General features: G+C 42.4%; 2 protein-coding genes across 2 annotated transcripts; both read right to left on the minus strand.

The window, feature by feature from the left end:
- Nucleotides 1-429: 429 nt before the first annotated feature.
- tnnc2 (troponin C type 2 (fast)) lies at nt 430-4508 on the minus strand. Its single transcript, XM_037771719.1, has 6 exons — nt 4351-4508; nt 3332-3383; nt 2751-2894; nt 1645-1759; nt 1385-1521; nt 430-1040 (listed from the first exon to the last, which is right to left on the minus strand). The coding sequence occupies exons 1-6, from the start codon at nt 4351-4353 to the stop codon at nt 1009-1011; spliced, it is 483 nt and encodes a 160-aa protein (XP_037627647.1). The 5' UTR covers nt 4354-4508; the 3' UTR covers nt 430-1008.
- A 1341-nt stretch (nt 4509-5849) lies between these two features.
- On the minus strand, nt 5850-14170 carry LOC119489392 (troponin C, skeletal muscle). The gene is made up of 6 exons (XM_037771718.1): nt 14031-14170; nt 10739-10793; nt 10358-10501; nt 9372-9486; nt 8278-8414; nt 5850-6282 (listed from the first exon to the last, which is right to left on the minus strand). Exons 1-6 carry the CDS (start codon nt 14031-14033, stop codon nt 6251-6253), a joined length of 486 nt encoding a protein of 161 aa, XP_037627646.1. The 5' UTR covers nt 14034-14170; the 3' UTR covers nt 5850-6250.
- Between the last annotated feature and the right edge of the window lie 2982 nt (nt 14171-17152).

Here is a 17152-nt window from a genome sequence, read left to right on the forward strand (position 1 = left end):
TCTGGTTCCAGCTTTTTCAAAGTGAATATTTGCTGTTTTCTGGGTGTATTTTAGACTTTGGGAGTGTTGGACAGAAGAAGACAGTGAAAGACGTCCTCTTTGACTCTGGGTGTGTGATGATGATGGAAAGAGTTTTTTGACATTTTATAGACAACATGATTGATTGATTGATTGATCTAAAAAATATCCTGCTGATCATGTTAGTTGCAGGCCTAATGATGACATTTGAAATGATTTGTGAACCCTTATTAATCTGCATGATGACATTACTTAATAACAGTAACTGGGGTTTGATCGATGCTAATAAATCCATCCTGATGGTGTGTCCTCTCCTGTGGACAAAGTGACAGCAGTTCCCTCAATCGGTACTTCTACAGTATATTTTGATAAAGACCAAACTGGCTGTGGTTCAAACAAAATGGAAAAAAAGAAGAAACAAACAGATTTTATTGATATTCCTCAAAACAAACTTTTTACACAGACCATAAATATGACAGACCAACTACAAGTGAGCATGTGTTAATTCATTTATTCTCTTCAAGCCAATGACTTCTTTGTACAGTGAAGTGGTTGAATGAGTTGGTCTAAGCAGCAGGTAACAGGCTGCAGTGCTATCTAGATCTACATCTAGATCAGAGCTTTACCAGCAGGAGGTGTGGGGGGGGGGGGGGTCGCTGTCAACATGCACACCACAACAAGGTGTGTGCAGTGAGTTTCCCATAGCAGCCTTGCCTTCCTGTCACGGGGGACAGCGTCAGCGCAGCATCCACGGGCTGTCTGCAATCACAAGCGAGCTGGGGAAGAGCGAAGCCCCCCCCCCACCCCCCAGCGACCCCCGCCGGGTGCCCTAGCTGTCTGTTGAGGATGTCTGTACGGATGGAGAAGAGAGGCAGTGAACCAGGTGGACAGGGGGGAGGAGGGAGTGTTTGAGTGGGTCAGTGGGGGGTCAGGTGCGTTCAGAATGGGGTTCACAGGGAGGAGGAGGAATGTCCATGAGTCTTTGTGGTTTTACTGCACATTCTCCATCATCTTGAGGAATTCTAGTGAAGAGAGAAGAGAGGTGGGTGAGTTTCAGTTACCATGGTCACCATCAGCAGCAAGCTAACAAACTGCATCTACCAGGAGGGATTTTAAACTTCACATAGTTCAACTAAATCATGTCTTCTCTGTTTGAGGTGGTGTTATCTGAGATGAGGCTGAAAACTATTTATTAATCCACAAAATATACAAAACCTCCTCAAACTAGTACCAAATTTACTCAAGCACAACAGAAATATAGGACTACTCTGGCTGTTAAAAACTGATAGATGGAAAAGTATAATATAAATAATATTTTTACACTGACCTAACACGTCCATCATCATCATCATCATCATGTACGTACCGTCAAAGTCCAGCATGCCGTCGGAGTTCTTGTCTCCATCCTTCATCAGCTCTTCAATCTCATCCTCTGAGATGGGCTCGCCGGTGCTGCGGATGATGAGGGAGAACTCCTCTCTGTCGATGTAGCCGTCACCGTTCCTGCGTAACAGACAGAAGGTATCACAAACAAATAATAACACAAGATATTAAAGTACTGCTTTCATAAACTGAGTGCAGCGTAATAAGCGAACCACACTCTACACAGTGAGAGCGCGAACGTACTTGTCGAACACACGGAAACACTCTGCCAACTCTTCCTCGCTCTTGCCGGCCTGGTCCTCCTTTAGCAGCCTCACCATCATGACCAAGAACTCCTCGAAGTCGATGGTGCCGCTACCTGAGGGTAATAAAGAAGTCATGTAACAATGGTCGGTCCGGCCAAAGGCCCTATGTCCTGCGCTGCTTCAGGGACACGACAGTGCGCTCGTCTTTGCGCACACTTTTTACGCATGACCTACAGTAAAAGGGAATACTGGTAGTGATCCCCGATCCATAATGTAATGATCTAAATGATTTAACGCAAAACCAAGTATGGAATTGTGTGTTTGGAGAACAAAGTCATGCTGGTTGGGGGTTGAGGATCAATACATCTGCGCTTGAACCTCAAACCTTGAACCCAATCACATGTGTTGGAAGTGGCAGCCGGTCAATAGAGGGCCACCAGACAGCCACACAAAAAAAACATTACCACTACTACTAATAATAATAAATTATACAAATTGTCAATATTTTATTGTTTAAAATGTGTCTGGAATGCACCCAGTAATATGTGTAAAATATGATAGAAAATCATCTGTGCAAAATATATGGTTTTCCTGCACGTCCCCTGTCTCCCCACTGGACATGGAACTACTCAAGTAAAGTACAAGTACCTCAAAATTGTACTTAAGTACAGTACTTGAGTAAATGAACTTAGTTACTTTCCACATGTTACAGAGTACATGTTATAATGTTGTGTTTTTCTAAGCATTCTTTACTGCTCCTGTTGGAATAAAATCATTGTTTGTTATTTTAATAATTAATAACTATAATAATTATTTAACTGAAAAGTAGTAATGTGTTTTTGATACCTTCACTTTTTTGCATTAAATCATCCCGGGATGTTTGCTGAAATTCATTGGATGTGGCACAGCCCTACCTAGAAACATTTCCACCAGCCGCCACTGGGTTTTGATTCCAGTTAATGTTAGAGACAGTTACTGGGTTTATTTGAGCTGATGTGAATACCTATGAAGTGCCAGACTCGTGTATATACTGTGCGTAAAAACGCACACTATCAGCCCATAGTGTGTGCTGCTGTCAGAGATACTCTGTTATCCGTCGCTCACCGTCCTCATCCACCTCCTCGATGATCTCATCCAACTCCTCTCTTGTCGGGTTTTGGCCCAGCATCCTCATCACTTGACCCAACTCCTTGGTGCTGATGTCACCGCCACCGTCGGTGTCAAACATGTCGAAGGCTGCCTTGAACTCTGGACAAATCACAGTTGAAAGAATGTGGCTCGTTACTCAAAAACGGGCATAATTCCTCAGCATTGCCTGCTTTTCAGTTCCTAAACGTTTTACTCGTGTTAGCAGCGGGACATGAAATAAATCACTCTCTGCATATCGACTGAAACACAGGTAGGCTACATCTACCTCTGTGTGGAACTGAAGCAACACGTTCCATCATCCCTATGCTATAGATCCAGGTACTATAGATCCAGGTGCCAGTCTCTACTCTCTCTACAGGAGCTCATCCTACTCATTCTACAGTAACAGCAGGTGGAGCTGGATGACTCACATCACCTTGATATTCAGAGGTGTGGTAACTGAAAACAGCTAGTCCTCTTATATTTCATTAGTAATCTGGTTCCTGGGCAAAGTAACGTCATTACTAAAGTAACGCGTTACTGTAGCCCGTACTTACCAGCCAGCATCTCCTCGCTCAGGTAGGAGCGGGCCTCTTGTTGCGCGTCAGTCTGGAAGAAAACAGGAACCAGTCCGTCATTTCATCATTCATTACAGGCCTCATGATCCTTCCACTTAAATCCCGACAGGCTATATTTTTCCCCTTTATTTAACCAGGAGGTCCCTTGAGATTAAAATCTCTTTTTCGAGGGACACCTAGTAGTCTTAAGGCCAGGTCGCCACATGAGGGCGACAGTAGCCACTGATTTCCATGCCATACAGGCTGCCTCTAAGATTCATCCGATTCATTCATAATATGACTTATAACACTGTAAATGTTTAAATTCCACCAAGTTCAAACTAGAATGATTCCCAGGAGAGTAGAAATACCAAAATACGCAGGAACAGACAGAAGGGGAATATTGTAAAAAGACTACGGTATGAATAGTGGTGATAATAACGTGCTGTAATAGGCCACGTGTTGCAGGATCTAGTGCGTCTCAGATGGATTCTTGAGTTGGTGAAAATGAGTCTGGCTATTTCAGGCTCAACACATTAGGCTGGCTGTATATGGCCTGTAGACATTTAATCCTGGGGAATCTGTCGCAGAAGCAGAATCAGCTCCTTCCCAGCTGACGCCCACCTGCCTCCCTCTCCCCCCCCCCCATCTCAACTTTCTACCAGCAGATTTGCAAAAAATAACTGACTCAAATGTGAATCTTCATTTTTATTTATTATGAATTCTATTAAAATAAACAAAAAATCTAGTATCCTAAAATAAAAAAACTAAACAAATGTTTACTCTAAAAATGTAGTATTTGGAAGAAAAGAGTCAAATTGAGTAATATGAAGGGAAGTTAACAGATCAACATCTAAACCGTCTCAACAAAAGGAAACATGTTTCTCAACTACTCACTGATTTTTAGACTTTCACATGCCTTTATTAATCAATCAATAAATGCACATGCTCTATTATTATTAATAACTAATGGCCTTGGAATAGTTCAATGGGTCATTTTCACACTTGATTGGTCTTACCATGTTTGTGGATTAGTTTTCCCCCCAGATATCCAAGGAAAAAAGAGAAAAGCCCAGAGGAGTGGTCAATCCGTGTGCACCCGAACAGAGAGACTAGACATCAAGTGAAGATTCAGACCCACTTTAAACTGGGCAGCCAGGTCCCGCCCCCTGCCTCTCACAGGCATCCAGATTTAGTATCCTGAACTTTTAGGGTTCTGGGGCCACGGCAAGCCAATCACACTTTGGAGAGGAAAAGCTCTTGTTTCTTTAAGTTGCAGGGTTGACAATGTAAAAGAGGTAAATCTGGAGTTTTTTGTGATCCAGGTCAAGGGTAGAAAAATCGATGAGATGCAAAATGCAGGAAGTTTTGGGGGCGAATAGGTCACTGTATCTGTCTCCTGGTTTGTTAAAGGTGAGATGATCAGAGGAAGGACGTGAGGAAGAACTGAGATATTCTATAAAAGAATCCACATGAAAAGAAAATACACTCACAAAAATGGAAGTAATGCACTAGGTTACTGTCTGTGTGGCCTCAAGGCAGCTTCCAGTAGTGATCTCCTACGATAACTGAGACTGAACTCAAATTTAAAAAGAAATATTAATAAAACTATAGATGTTGTAGCTCATCAGTGTTGGCAGTGTAGGCCTTGTAAATATAAGACAGTGGAGGGTGGGGTGGGGGGGGGGGGGGTTATTGGTTTTGTGATAATGCCATTTCAATCTGGGCGTGAAACTCAATACCGAGAGAAAAATGCTGCGGAGATGGACCCCATCTCACCCCCCACCCCCGCTCTCTGCATCCACCCCTTCAGCCGTGAATAGAAGGCAGATTTTAGGCTGAGAGAGGAGACAGGGTCGCGAGGCAGGCACCCACTCCTCCCGCTGCCACATCGCCTGATAAACACAACCTGATGCTCCTTATATGGTGGGCGGTTCCTGGAGGGAGGGCCTGAGGCGAGAGACAGGAGAGGAGGATAGGATGCTGAGGAGGGGAGCAGCCGTGAAGAAAGGGGAGGGATGCTGCTTTTTGAGAAATGGTGGGGGGTCTGCAGGCTATATTATACCCAGAGGGAGACCTGCAGGTTCCACAGGGAGAATGAAATCATCTGATGCTGGCCGGCTGCTCGGCTTCACCTCACGCTGGGGATGATCCACTGGGGGCGGTGATTCCTGTACTGGGAGACCACTACCTGAAGATCAGTGACAGACTTAGACGGAGAACAAGTTGGAAGAGATCAATTTAAACTAGATCACTGAAAATGAGATGGTATACGGCACCAAATAGATGTATAACTAATGCATTGTGGAGTTTGAAGTTGGGACTGGAATAGGGAGATAAGACCAGTTGTAGTTAAAGAAAAATGTGTGTGCGTGTGTGTGTGTGTGTGTGTGTGCGTGTGGTGTTGGTGGTGTAGAGAGTGCATGTGCTAGTGTGTCAGTGTATATGATCACTTTGAATGAAACTCAGATGAGATAAGACACTTCAGGCATGCACTGCAGAATCATTTGCAAAGATGAACAAGAAGAAAGTGGATGGATTTATTTAGAAAGCACAGAACAGGGCGGAGAAGATATTTAGTTTTGCAGTGGAGGAGGAGGAGGGCGGGGCTTTAAGCTTGTGGTGTAGCATTTCTGGAGAAACAACAGCTGCAAAGGGGACAGCTGAGGAGAGTGCCCTCGTCTTAAAAGGGTTGAACGGATATTAATAGAAATCTTCACTGAGCCCCTGGGTTTCATATGAGAAAGGGAGGTGGGGGGGTATTTCACTTGTATCCATTTTGATGTCTCAGAAACATCATATTCATAATTGCACAGCGTTTTACAGCGTTTAGAGTTTGCTCTGAGCAGATTTCCATCAGACAGCGTGCTTTGTGTTCTCTCTGAGGAAGGGTGACCAAGGAATGTAGAGCTGGCCTCATTACTGGACGTTTTCCATCATCTTCAGAAACTCTGGAGAGAAAAAAGAAGGCAACAGTCACCCAACCAACCAAGCAACCAACTAACCCACCAACCAAGCAACCAACCAACCCACCAACCAACCAACCAACCAACCAACCAACCAACCAAACAACCAACCAACCAACCAACTAACCCACTAACCAATCCACCCAACCAACCCACCCACCAATCAAGCAAGCAATCAACCAGCAAACCAACTAACCAACCAACCAACCAACCAACCAGCCAACCAACCAACTAACCCACCAACCCACCAACCAACCCACCAACCAACCAACCAACCAACCAACCAACCAACCAACCAACCAAACAATCAACCAACCAACCAACTAATCCACCAACCCACCAACCAACCAACAAACCAACTAACTAACCAACCACCCAACCAAACAACCCACCCAACCAAACAAACAAACAACCAACCAACCAACCAACTAACCCACCAACCAATCAACCAACCAACCAACCAACCTACACAACCAACCAACCAACCAACCAACCAACCAACCAACCAACCAACCAACCAACCAACTAACCCACCAACCAACCAACCCACCAACCCACCCACCCACCCCAACCAACCAACCAACCAACCCACCCACCCACCAACCAAAAAACCAACCAACCAACCAACCAACAAACCAACCAACCACCCTACCACCAGTCCATCAGATGATCGATGAAGGACTGAACAGATGAACTGTGGGCTGCACAGTGTGTGGACCAAACCTGTATGTGAGCTTTGGGTTGAAGTCAAATCATGGAGAACATGATTATAATTGTAAAAAATGTCGTACATGATGAAGAATTCTTTATTCCCGTCACTCATGTCTGCTTGTTTCAACTGTAATCATTTCAAAGTAAGGACTAGTATTCCAATGTCTGCTCTATTCATGTGCTCACAGACTCTATCATTTTCATCCGCATGGTAAAATACCTCTTACATAAAGACCTTTCAAACTGGACAACATGAACTAAATAGGCCCCTCTGTATTTCCTCTTCCGATGGTTGTCAATGCAATAGTTGGCAGGAAGTCGACTTGGACCAAAGCTGTTACCCTGGCAACAGAATGGCCATGAAAATGCCTATGATTACGTAAGGAACCTGTCCATGTGTGCAGACTTGTGACGGTATAAACTGTCGTCCTCTTCAAGGCCATGTTTTGTGAGGAAACTTGTACTGTTTTGAGGTTAATGTAGCGGATCATTAACATAATCATTCTGCCTTTCAGCAGCACACAGAGTGGATTTAGGTTTCTCTAAAAGGGTGGGAAAACTGAGATTTGATGGTTTTACTATCAACATGACTGTGATTACTCAAAGAGGTGTGTTGTATTTATATATTATATAATCTGAGTCAACCAAAAACATTTGATTTACAGGGACTTATGTAAAGGACTGCTTGTGCATTCTGGGTAATATTCTTATCTGCTTTCTAACCCAGAGCCAGATGAGGAGATGAAGGTTTGATACCACGGCAGACATGCACATATTTGTATGTATATTTCCCTTTGTTATTTTGTTATATCTATCAGTTGGGGTATCTTGTTGTTGTTGTTGTAACTTTTTGAGGTTATTTTCTTGATACCACTCTCATGTCTGACTGTTGATTATGAAGCTGGAGCCAGCAGCGGGTTATCTTAGATTAGCATAAAGATTGGAAGCAGAGGAAACATTTGACAGCTGTATCGACCTTCTGATCTAACTCTCAAAAAGAGAGCGAATACTAGTATTACCTAAATGTCAAACTATTCCTTTAGTCCATGAGACTCCAGTACAGACAGTGCCTCTAATGATCAATTATAGTCTTTTGCTCAATATACAGCTGACACTGCCTCCTTCACTCTAATCAAGCTAAATCACTGAGGATATTGTTAATGGGTCTGAAGGGTCCAGTCTGTTTTTCTGACCCTCTGACACAGCAAACATTATGGAAGACACTGTGTAGTCCACAGGAGTGTTGTTCTTTATGTAGCTTAATCTTACCATCAAAATCAATCTTTCCATCTTTGTTTGTGTCTCCTTCACCGAACATCTCATCAATATCTTCCTCCACCACTGGCTCTCCAGTAAGATGGAGGATCTCTCCAAACTCCTCCCGGTCAACGAAACCATCTCCGTTCCTGAGGATAAAAATCAACATTAAATTCACTGTCTTACATCAGCACATAAACACACACTGGACGTATTCATTAAAAGGACTGCTTTATTTCGAAAGTTCTTATTATATTCATATAAATATATATATATATATATATATATAAATATTCTATATTGTAGCCAGTGATCAACCTCCAGGTCTGAGAAGTGAAGTCAATGCTGAAGAGCCTTAAACCTGCATTCTGTCTACCAGCCAGCAGGGGGCGACTCCTCTGGTTGTATAGAAGTCTCTGAGAAAATGAGCCTACTTCTCTCTTGATTTATTACCTCAGTAAACATTGTAAACATGAGTTTATGGTCTCAATCACTAGTTCCAAGTCTTCTTCAATACAGCATGATGTTCTTTTAGTAAATTATGGTCACATGCACTGTGCACCATATTTTTCTCTCTAGCCAATCAGAGCAGACTGGGCTTTTTCAGGAGGGGGTCTTAAAGAGACAGACGGTGAATACAGGTATATCAAGGCAGACAAGATAAGAAAAATAATGTGTTTTTTGAACATTAAAGCATGTAAACATGTTCTGTAAGAACCTGGAAATGAGCAGGATATGTCTCCTTTAGGGATCAGAGTGACTTTTGTTTACTGCAACTTTTCCATGCAACTTATTTGTTTCCTAAATTAAAAATCGAAACACACTGGTTTGTCCTCTAGCTAAATTGTAATTATATCAAAGATCCAACAATGGTGAGAATGTACCAGTTCAAAAAAAGTGAGGCTTAAAGTGCCAAGAATATTTTCAAAATGCAGCTTATTTGGATGTGAAGTTATCTGATGCAACGGGCCATAAAAATGTTGCCTAATTGGAAAATATTCTAATTGATATGCTTTTCAATTTAGCCACAGCACAAGATGAACATCCTGGATTCAGCAACATGTGGTGTTTGTATTTGTCTTTCTGTTAGTATATACAGTACATACTTGTCAAATATACGGAAGCATTCTGAAAGCTCTTCTTCACTCTTTCCGGCCTGGTCCTCCTTTAACTGTTGCACCATCATGACCAAGAACTCCTCGAAGTCGATGGTACCACTGCCTGATGAGAGGGGGGGGGGGGGGACAAAGCCAAAGGTGATGTGACGGGAAGGAGGCTACACATGTAGTGCAAACTGAGTCCCATCTCCACTCCTGTTGTTTCTTTGTTTAAACAATCCTTAATTACAATCATTAATTTATGATATTCATCGTATTCTAGCAAATAGTTTGAGATGATGTGCAGCGTAACATATTTCTTGCCGTATCTACTTCTCATGTGATTTTCTTTTTACTACTGCTCGACTGTATATATCAACCCAGCCTCTGATAACCCTTGCTTAAAGGGGCACTGCACCAATTTTACACATAAATGTCTGTCTGTTTACACATCACGAGGAATCCTACTCAGCCTGTGGAAACAGCTGCATCATGTCTTCTGTATCTCTGGAGGGAGTCTGAAAATAACTCAGATGATGTCATCAGGGTCATCATGAGAAAGGCTTGAGACTCAGCGTCTTAAACTGCTGCCATGCAAGAAAGACGATGGCATTTACCAGGCAGGCAGGATCTAGTGAAAATGCTGTTGAGCTGCATTATGTGAATGGTAGTATTCAATGTTTATGGAGCTTGACTCATTCTGGAGATTAAAGTCAGGACACCTGCTCTGCTGTTTTGATTTATACCGTTCTCTCTCACAAGTCACCCAACTTTATGGAAGAACTACTTAATTCTGGCATCAAATTGATGCCACAGTGAATGGAGAAATTAGCAATTCTGCCTCTTCTGGACTGAAAACTAACACACAGCCCCCAACCCCCCTCCCTAAAGAACCAGGCCGACACCTTCAATCATCCTTAAATGTCAAGTCTTAAATGCTGTTGCTGTTGGATCCGTTGTCCCTTTTCTATTTGTTGATCACGCGATGATCTCACCATCCTCATCGACCTCCTCAATGATGGCGTCCAACTCCTCCCTTGATGGGTTCTGGCCCAGCATCCTCATCACTTGACCCAACTCCTTGGTGCTGATGTCACCGCCGCCGTCGGTGTCGAACATGTCGAAGGCGGCCTTGAACTCTGGACGAGAGAGGGAAACGATTCAAACTCTAAAGTGGCACGAAATTTCTGGATCTTGTGTTTGAATGTTTTAACAGACCACAATTACTTGTTTACTGTAGTCATGTGATTCAAGTATTACAAAGTAGAAAACGTCCAAAGGCCAAAATAAAACCATTTCCAGCTGCTCATTCAGTGACCTGAAACTTTATTAAGTGTAATCCACTAACTGACTCATGTAATGAAGAGAGGACTGACCTGCAATCATCTCCTCCGTCAGGAAGGAGCGGGCATCGCTTTGGGCGTCAGTGGGCTTCAGACAGGCAAAAGAAAAAAGGTGGAAGAATGAAAGGAGAAGTTATTATTCCTATCCGTTGTATTCAGCTGCACAATGGCATGCCATTACCAAAGTAGGATTATGGCAGACTCAAAAAGAATAACATCATCTCCTTCAGCTCTCACTTACTCACACAGTCACAAACATTTGGAGTCTGCTGCTGCAGCTGTTTTTCTCTAAACTTTCTTTATCTTCATTTGCAGTAGCACACTAGCGTCACATGAGCGGTCATAAGCACTGATTAGTTAGCCCCCTGTGGTCTGACACACCTGCTTTGGATCTGCTGATTGAATGGGCGTTATCAGTAGTAATCATAGGGCCTGTTGCCCCTACTAGTAGGTCCAGAAGGCTGTTATCATCTATTCACATGGTTGATCACTGATACAAATACAATAAGACGACGCAGTTTTAGCTCATTTTCTACAATTCATGTACTGTACATTACTGGTGACCTCTGTTCAAGGCATACTAAAGCGTTTTAGACTTATTACCTCCTAGGTATTGTTTTCACTGGCGTTGGTTTGTTTGTCTGTCTGTCTGTCTGTTAGCAGGATTAATCCAAAGGTTTGCAATGGATTCAAATGACATTTTTTTGCAGGGATGGGGTGTAGCACAATGAACAATCCATTAGATTTTGGTGGCGATTCGGGAATTTTTTTAAGGCTTCCAATCAGCCTGAGCATTAAGACCACAGGGTATAACACATGCGCAGGGTGACTGATGACGCGTTGATGACGCGTGACCCCGCCTCTTTCTGAGAGCAGAGAGATACGTGTGTGGTTATGTGTGCGGGAGCTGTTGGCCGTCCGCAGTGAGAAAGAACAAAGCGGTAGCTATCGGGATGAGAGACAACGTAGTGTAACATTAAACAGACATAACAAGGCTGCTGAATGTGAGAGGCATCTGCCGATATGTTACACGGACACAACATTCCCGCCAGTAGTTGTTCTCTTGTTCCTGTTTGTCCTTATATCCAGACTTTATGCCTGAAGACATCACAACTTCACATTGCACTGTAGGTCAAACATCCAATAGGAATCTTTCTTGACGGTGCTAGCTTCTTGTTTTTAACCTTGTTATTTTGAAACAGCAAGAACCGCCATCAGTGCACCAAGCATTGTTTACATTTTCTAAGAGGAATATTGTTGACTGGACTTGATCAAAGCATAGCAATACTTAAATCAGACTATTCTCATACACTTTTATATTTACCTACGAAAAGTAATGCACTATAATTTGTATATAACTCGCATTATCAATTTGTATGTAATCCACGTAATCGTGATCCAGAACAGGTGACGTAGTATAAAGAGCATCAAAGACTTCATAGGGAGGAGGTCGGGGTGGATGGTGGGTCTACAAACACCGGACATTCACCAGGACGCTGCTGTTCGTGTCCCGAGTGAAACCAGAAGTCAACATTGACTTATTTGTCACGTAACTTCCGAACTTAAAGGTGCGATCGATAACATTGATAACATAACTGGATGTCGCACTCTCCCTCCCCCGTTCCATTGCATTCACTTCAGAACAAATGGTTGCCAGTTCGTTGCAAAACCTGCAAATTTTATGGTGGAGTGGAGTGACTCAGACAGACGGTCATGTCAAGTAATGAATCAATTGTGGTAGAGTAAAAGTCATTTTGCAACATATGGCGTATACCTACTTATTTTTCAGTCGGCCACCTACTTCTAAATCCCCTCTGATACTCATCTTCGTTTTACAGTGTCTGAGGGAACTATAAGTAAGCGATAATGTACAGCCAGCCGGTCATTGTTGTGAAAGAATCCCCGTCATCACCCTGAAGGGGTTTCTTTCACAACAATGACCCGCTAGCTGTACATTATCCCGCTTATTACACGGCTACTTACAGAAGAAATCAATATTTTGACACAAAAACGGTCCTCCAGAGTCTGACATCAGAGCTGCGCCCATAGCAACGGTCTGTTATACAGAAATGACAGACCGCAGAACGCCATGATTGACCAATTAGAATCGAGTATTCAACGGTCGTTTACCGTCAAACTCGGACGATTATCCGTTTTTTTTTTCACACTAACTGGCAACTTGATCACTGACGACACAGAGACACCACGTGATACCAACGATGTTATACTACTGTCTTACAAGTCTTGTTATAAGTGGGAACCAAACATCAGATATCTTCCACAGAGAAATAACAAAACATTCATTTTGGACAAATCATTTTTTAAATGATTCATTCACAATCATAATATACATTTTTTTAGGAGAAGCCATCATTTTATTCAGAACCTCTCTAAAAGCTCTGTAGGATGTTTTTTTTAGTTTTTTTTTATAAATTTTCGTCTACATAAAAATGTTATAATTATAATTTTATTATAAAAGACCTTTATAACGCAAATTCTGTACTTATTTTATTCACGATCTTTTCCTAAACCTAACCAAGCGGTTTCGTTGCCTAAACACTGCAGGGACTTGTACAACAAAACAACTTTTTATAGGACATCATATGAACCGCTGTATGAGGATGCATTACAGGCTTGAATCTAGTGTTATTCCTTAATTGCTCTATAGACCCCTGTGCCATGGTGGTTCAGGAGGACAGTCAATTATTTTCCCTCTCTCCCTGTTTGCTTGACAGAATTTCATCGATATGTAGAAGGTCACACAAACTCACTCATTAGTTCAGTATAAAGCTATTTTTAAGGTGAGACTTGGGAGAGGATTTGAGAGGGATTTTCTCAAAGTGAATGTCCTAAATTAAGACCCTCAGAAAAGGCAGCAGGTCTTCTCACTTTACTCAGCTGTGCTCTTTCTATCTTTAGCAACTCCAATCTAAATATCAGGCAAAATCACATCAGTCTGTGAACAAACAGCACAAAGGAGTTACACAAGTTCAACATGTGACGGAGGTTTCCAACAGCAGGTTACCGGTCGTCTGTAGCAAGCATCATAAAAACAGAACGTTTTTGCCCCAAATTAATTTCGCAAAAAAAAAATCAAAACAAAGATCAGGAATTCCAAGAGATAAAACACCACTTGTAAATAAATCCAGCTGATAACCCAGCTGCGCTGCAGATGAGGACTTGCTTCAGATAGTAATCCTCATCTTCAGCCATCCGGCCTTCATCCTCATCAGTTGAAAACAAAAGCAAATCCTCAAAGATTCACCAAAACTAGATTTCCTCCTTGCTTCCCTTTTTACCTTCTTCTCAGTTTTCAGTTTCTTACCATGGCGGCTGGCTGTGATAACAACAGACAGCGGTAAAACGACAGGCGTCTGGGAGAGAAAGTCTTCCTACAACACGGTTTAGACGGCTTTACTCCCCTTTATAAGCAGCCTCTCATCCCACAATTCACTTTTACTGAAAATGATCAGGATTGGGCAAGAAGCCCCCTCCTCAGACAAGAGACAGCCAATCAAATCAAACTTTACTTTGTGTCCTCTTACAATCTCCTGATGGACATCCCCTTGTGTGGCTCACTGTCTAATCCCCCATATTTAGATAACAGACAAGCTCGGTGACATTTATAAAAAAAGAAAAGCAAACAGCACAGGCAGCTGGGGGTTATTCTGGCAGAGGATCAACCGAGCATCTCGCTGCAGATGGACACTTGATTTCACATAGGGCACAAGAACAGGAGTGCATGCACACACACACACACACACACACACACACGCACACACACACAGATTAACACGTCCCAGCATGCACAGATTCTCTACCCCTTTCACAGTGTCCGTTAACACATCTATCTGCCTGCCTCCCTGTCCTCACTGCTGCAGACTTGCCCTTGCACTTATGACATCTGTAATTTAAGAGGTGTACAAACGGACCTGTGATCTCACACAGCTGTACTCCATCTCTAACTATTTTACCCGTTGGTTTCTCACCCGTCAACAAGTAAACAAACACAACTCTCATGTAGGTCTAGAACAGCTTTGGTTCCAGTTTACTTTCTGCCAGCTATTGCATCAATACACATTGCAACCAGAAATACAAAGGGGCCCATATACAGTATGTTGTCAAGTTTGAAAAGGTCTAAACAGGCAACCCATAATTAGTATGTCAATCAATCGCAAGGCTTAATAGAGAGCCTATGAGGTGTAACTCATTCATCCATCACATGTCGTAAAGCTATTTATATCTAGACGACTATATCTGACTTTTGAGTGTTCTGTTAAATTAATAAGTCTGTTAATTTACGCATTCATACATCAGGAGTGTTTTTTTTTTGCCAGCTGTCCTTCCTGCATTTGGCAGCTTCAACTGTGTTACTATTAGTCTGGATTAAGTGTTTAACTTCTTCGTATTTGTCTAATATAGTTTGCTTTTCCTTTGTAAAATCTGCCTGTCTGCCTGTCTGTCTGCAGTCTGTAGACTTGTCCATGTCTGTGATTGATTATATGCTGCAGACACCGCCCTGTTCATGTGAACGTGCTCATAACCAGACTGAGAAACTCTGGGTTGATTTACTGAGTTGATAACCAGCTTCGTAGGACCGCTTAGCAGGATCTTGTTTGTTAGGGTTAGTTGAGCCTGATAACAAGAAGATACCCTGGGTATGTTGAACTGGCTTCGTAGTACAGACCTCAGGATGCTAGATAGGCTAAGGAAAGTAGTTTTTCTTAAGATTATTTTTTGGGCTTTTATTCCTTTATTTGACAGAGACAGAGATAGTTTTTTGTAAGGGGGAAAGAGAGGGGATGACATGCAGCAAAGGGCCGCAGGTCGGATTTGAACCTGGGGCCGCTGCGGTAAGGACTAAGCCTTGGTACATGGGATGCCCGCTCTACCAGGTGAGCTACTGCGGCGCCCGGAAAGTAGTTTTTTGTTATCGTTGTTCACGCAGTGCGGCCTTTAACAAGCCTCGTTCCTATAAACCCCAGACGCTCACAGCTTGACAAAAGAGATGAGTCTGTGAGCGAGCTGAGGTGCTGCGGTGAGTTCAGACATGTCTGTAAAATAGCGACTCACATGCTCTCAATGACGGTATTAATATGCTGATATTTAGCAGGTATTGTTTAGCATGCTCACCCTCTTAGTTTAGTGTGTTAGCATGCTAATACCTATGAATTAGCACTAAACACAAAGTACAGCTGAAGCTGATGGGAATGTCATTAGTTGTGCATGTACATAAAGCAAATAATAATTTTGACTTGATGATGGCACTAGATGGAAAGTTAAAGGGGAACTACGCCCATTTTCAAAATTCATATATGTCATTCCTATGGTCTAAAACAGTCCAAAAATATCATTAAACATGAGCTCCTCTCTCCCAAATCCAAAAACTGGAGAGCTAAAACTCAAATTGGTGATGTCATAGGGTATAAAGTGTGGAGCTGCTCCACAGACAATGAATAGGGAACACTGAGAGCAGCCAGGGGAATGTTCTGAGTATATGGGAACATTTTCTGTTTCACAACGGAGAACACTACTATAGAATAAATAAAAAGAAAACAAACAGTATGTGGCTAAGAAAAATCCACACTTTATACCCGATGACATCACCAGTTACTTACTTCTCTGGTTTCTGGCTTTGAGAGAGAGAGCAGCTCATGTTCACTAATATTGATTGGACTTTACTAGGCCATGGGAATAACATATTGGAATTCTTAGTTTAGGTTTAATTAAAGTATCACCAAAGTTATTACAATTCTTCCTGAAGGGAATCTGAATGTCTGAGCCAAAGTTCAAGTCATTGTTGAGATACTTCAGTTAGAACCAAGTGGTGGACTGACAGACATCCCTAGAGTGCCGCCACAAAACAATCACTATTAATAGAACAAAGAATGAGGAGTTTTATTTGTCGGATAGATGCACTCTGATATCTAAATGCACAGCCTCGAGGACTCCTTTCGGCGGACAGACATGTCGATCCAGGAGTCTCTGCTGACCTCGGTGGACATGCTGGAATTTTAAGCAGTGAGGCTCTGCAGTTTCTCAGGTCTTTCACTGGAAATCTATTTATGCCTAGAGGACTGTCTCATTGGCATGGAAACAAGAGCAGCTGTGGTTGCTCATAGCTTCTATTATAACTGTCATGCCAAAGAGAAAGTTGGCCTTTTCTAAAGAACTTTAGGAGGCTTACTGTACATTTTCCTTCGTAAACTACCTGGCAACGAAAATTCTGCGTCCTGCACACATTGCAAGAGCACATTTTCGATTGCGCATGGTAGATATGCCGATATATAAAATCACATTAAGACGGCCAGATAGCATAGCAATATACAAAAGCTGGCAGAGAAGTTGTCACAGTCGCCCATTTAGTGCACAGTATGGGTGGGACAAAATATCGATACAGGAATATATTGCATTACTTCCTCTGGCGGTACGTTATCGATACACGCA

This window comes from Sebastes umbrosus, chromosome 6 (genome assembly GCF_015220745.1).
Source record: "Sebastes umbrosus isolate fSebUmb1 chromosome 6, fSebUmb1.pri, whole genome shotgun sequence".
Lineage (NCBI taxonomy): Eukaryota > Metazoa > Chordata > Actinopteri > Perciformes > Sebastidae > Sebastes > Sebastes umbrosus.

Coding starts and splice junctions, on each gene's coding strand:
- tnnc2 (XM_037771719.1), bottom strand. Junction 2,895..3,331: donor GAGCGAGGAGATGCTGGCTG/GTAAGTACGGGC, acceptor TGATTTGTCCAG/AGTTCAAGGCAGCCTTCGAC. Junction 1,041..1,384: donor CGGCATGCTGGACTTTGACG/GTACGTACATGA, acceptor TCTCTTCACTAG/AATTCCTCAAGATGATGGAG.
- LOC119489392 (XM_037771718.1), bottom strand. Junction 9,487..10,357: donor TGAGGAGGTCGATGAGGATG/GTGAGATCATCG, acceptor CCCTCTCATCAG/GCAGTGGTACCATCGACTTC. Junction 6,283..8,277: donor TGGAAAGATTGATTTTGATG/GTAAGATTAAGC, acceptor TTTTCTCTCCAG/AGTTTCTGAAGATGATGGAA.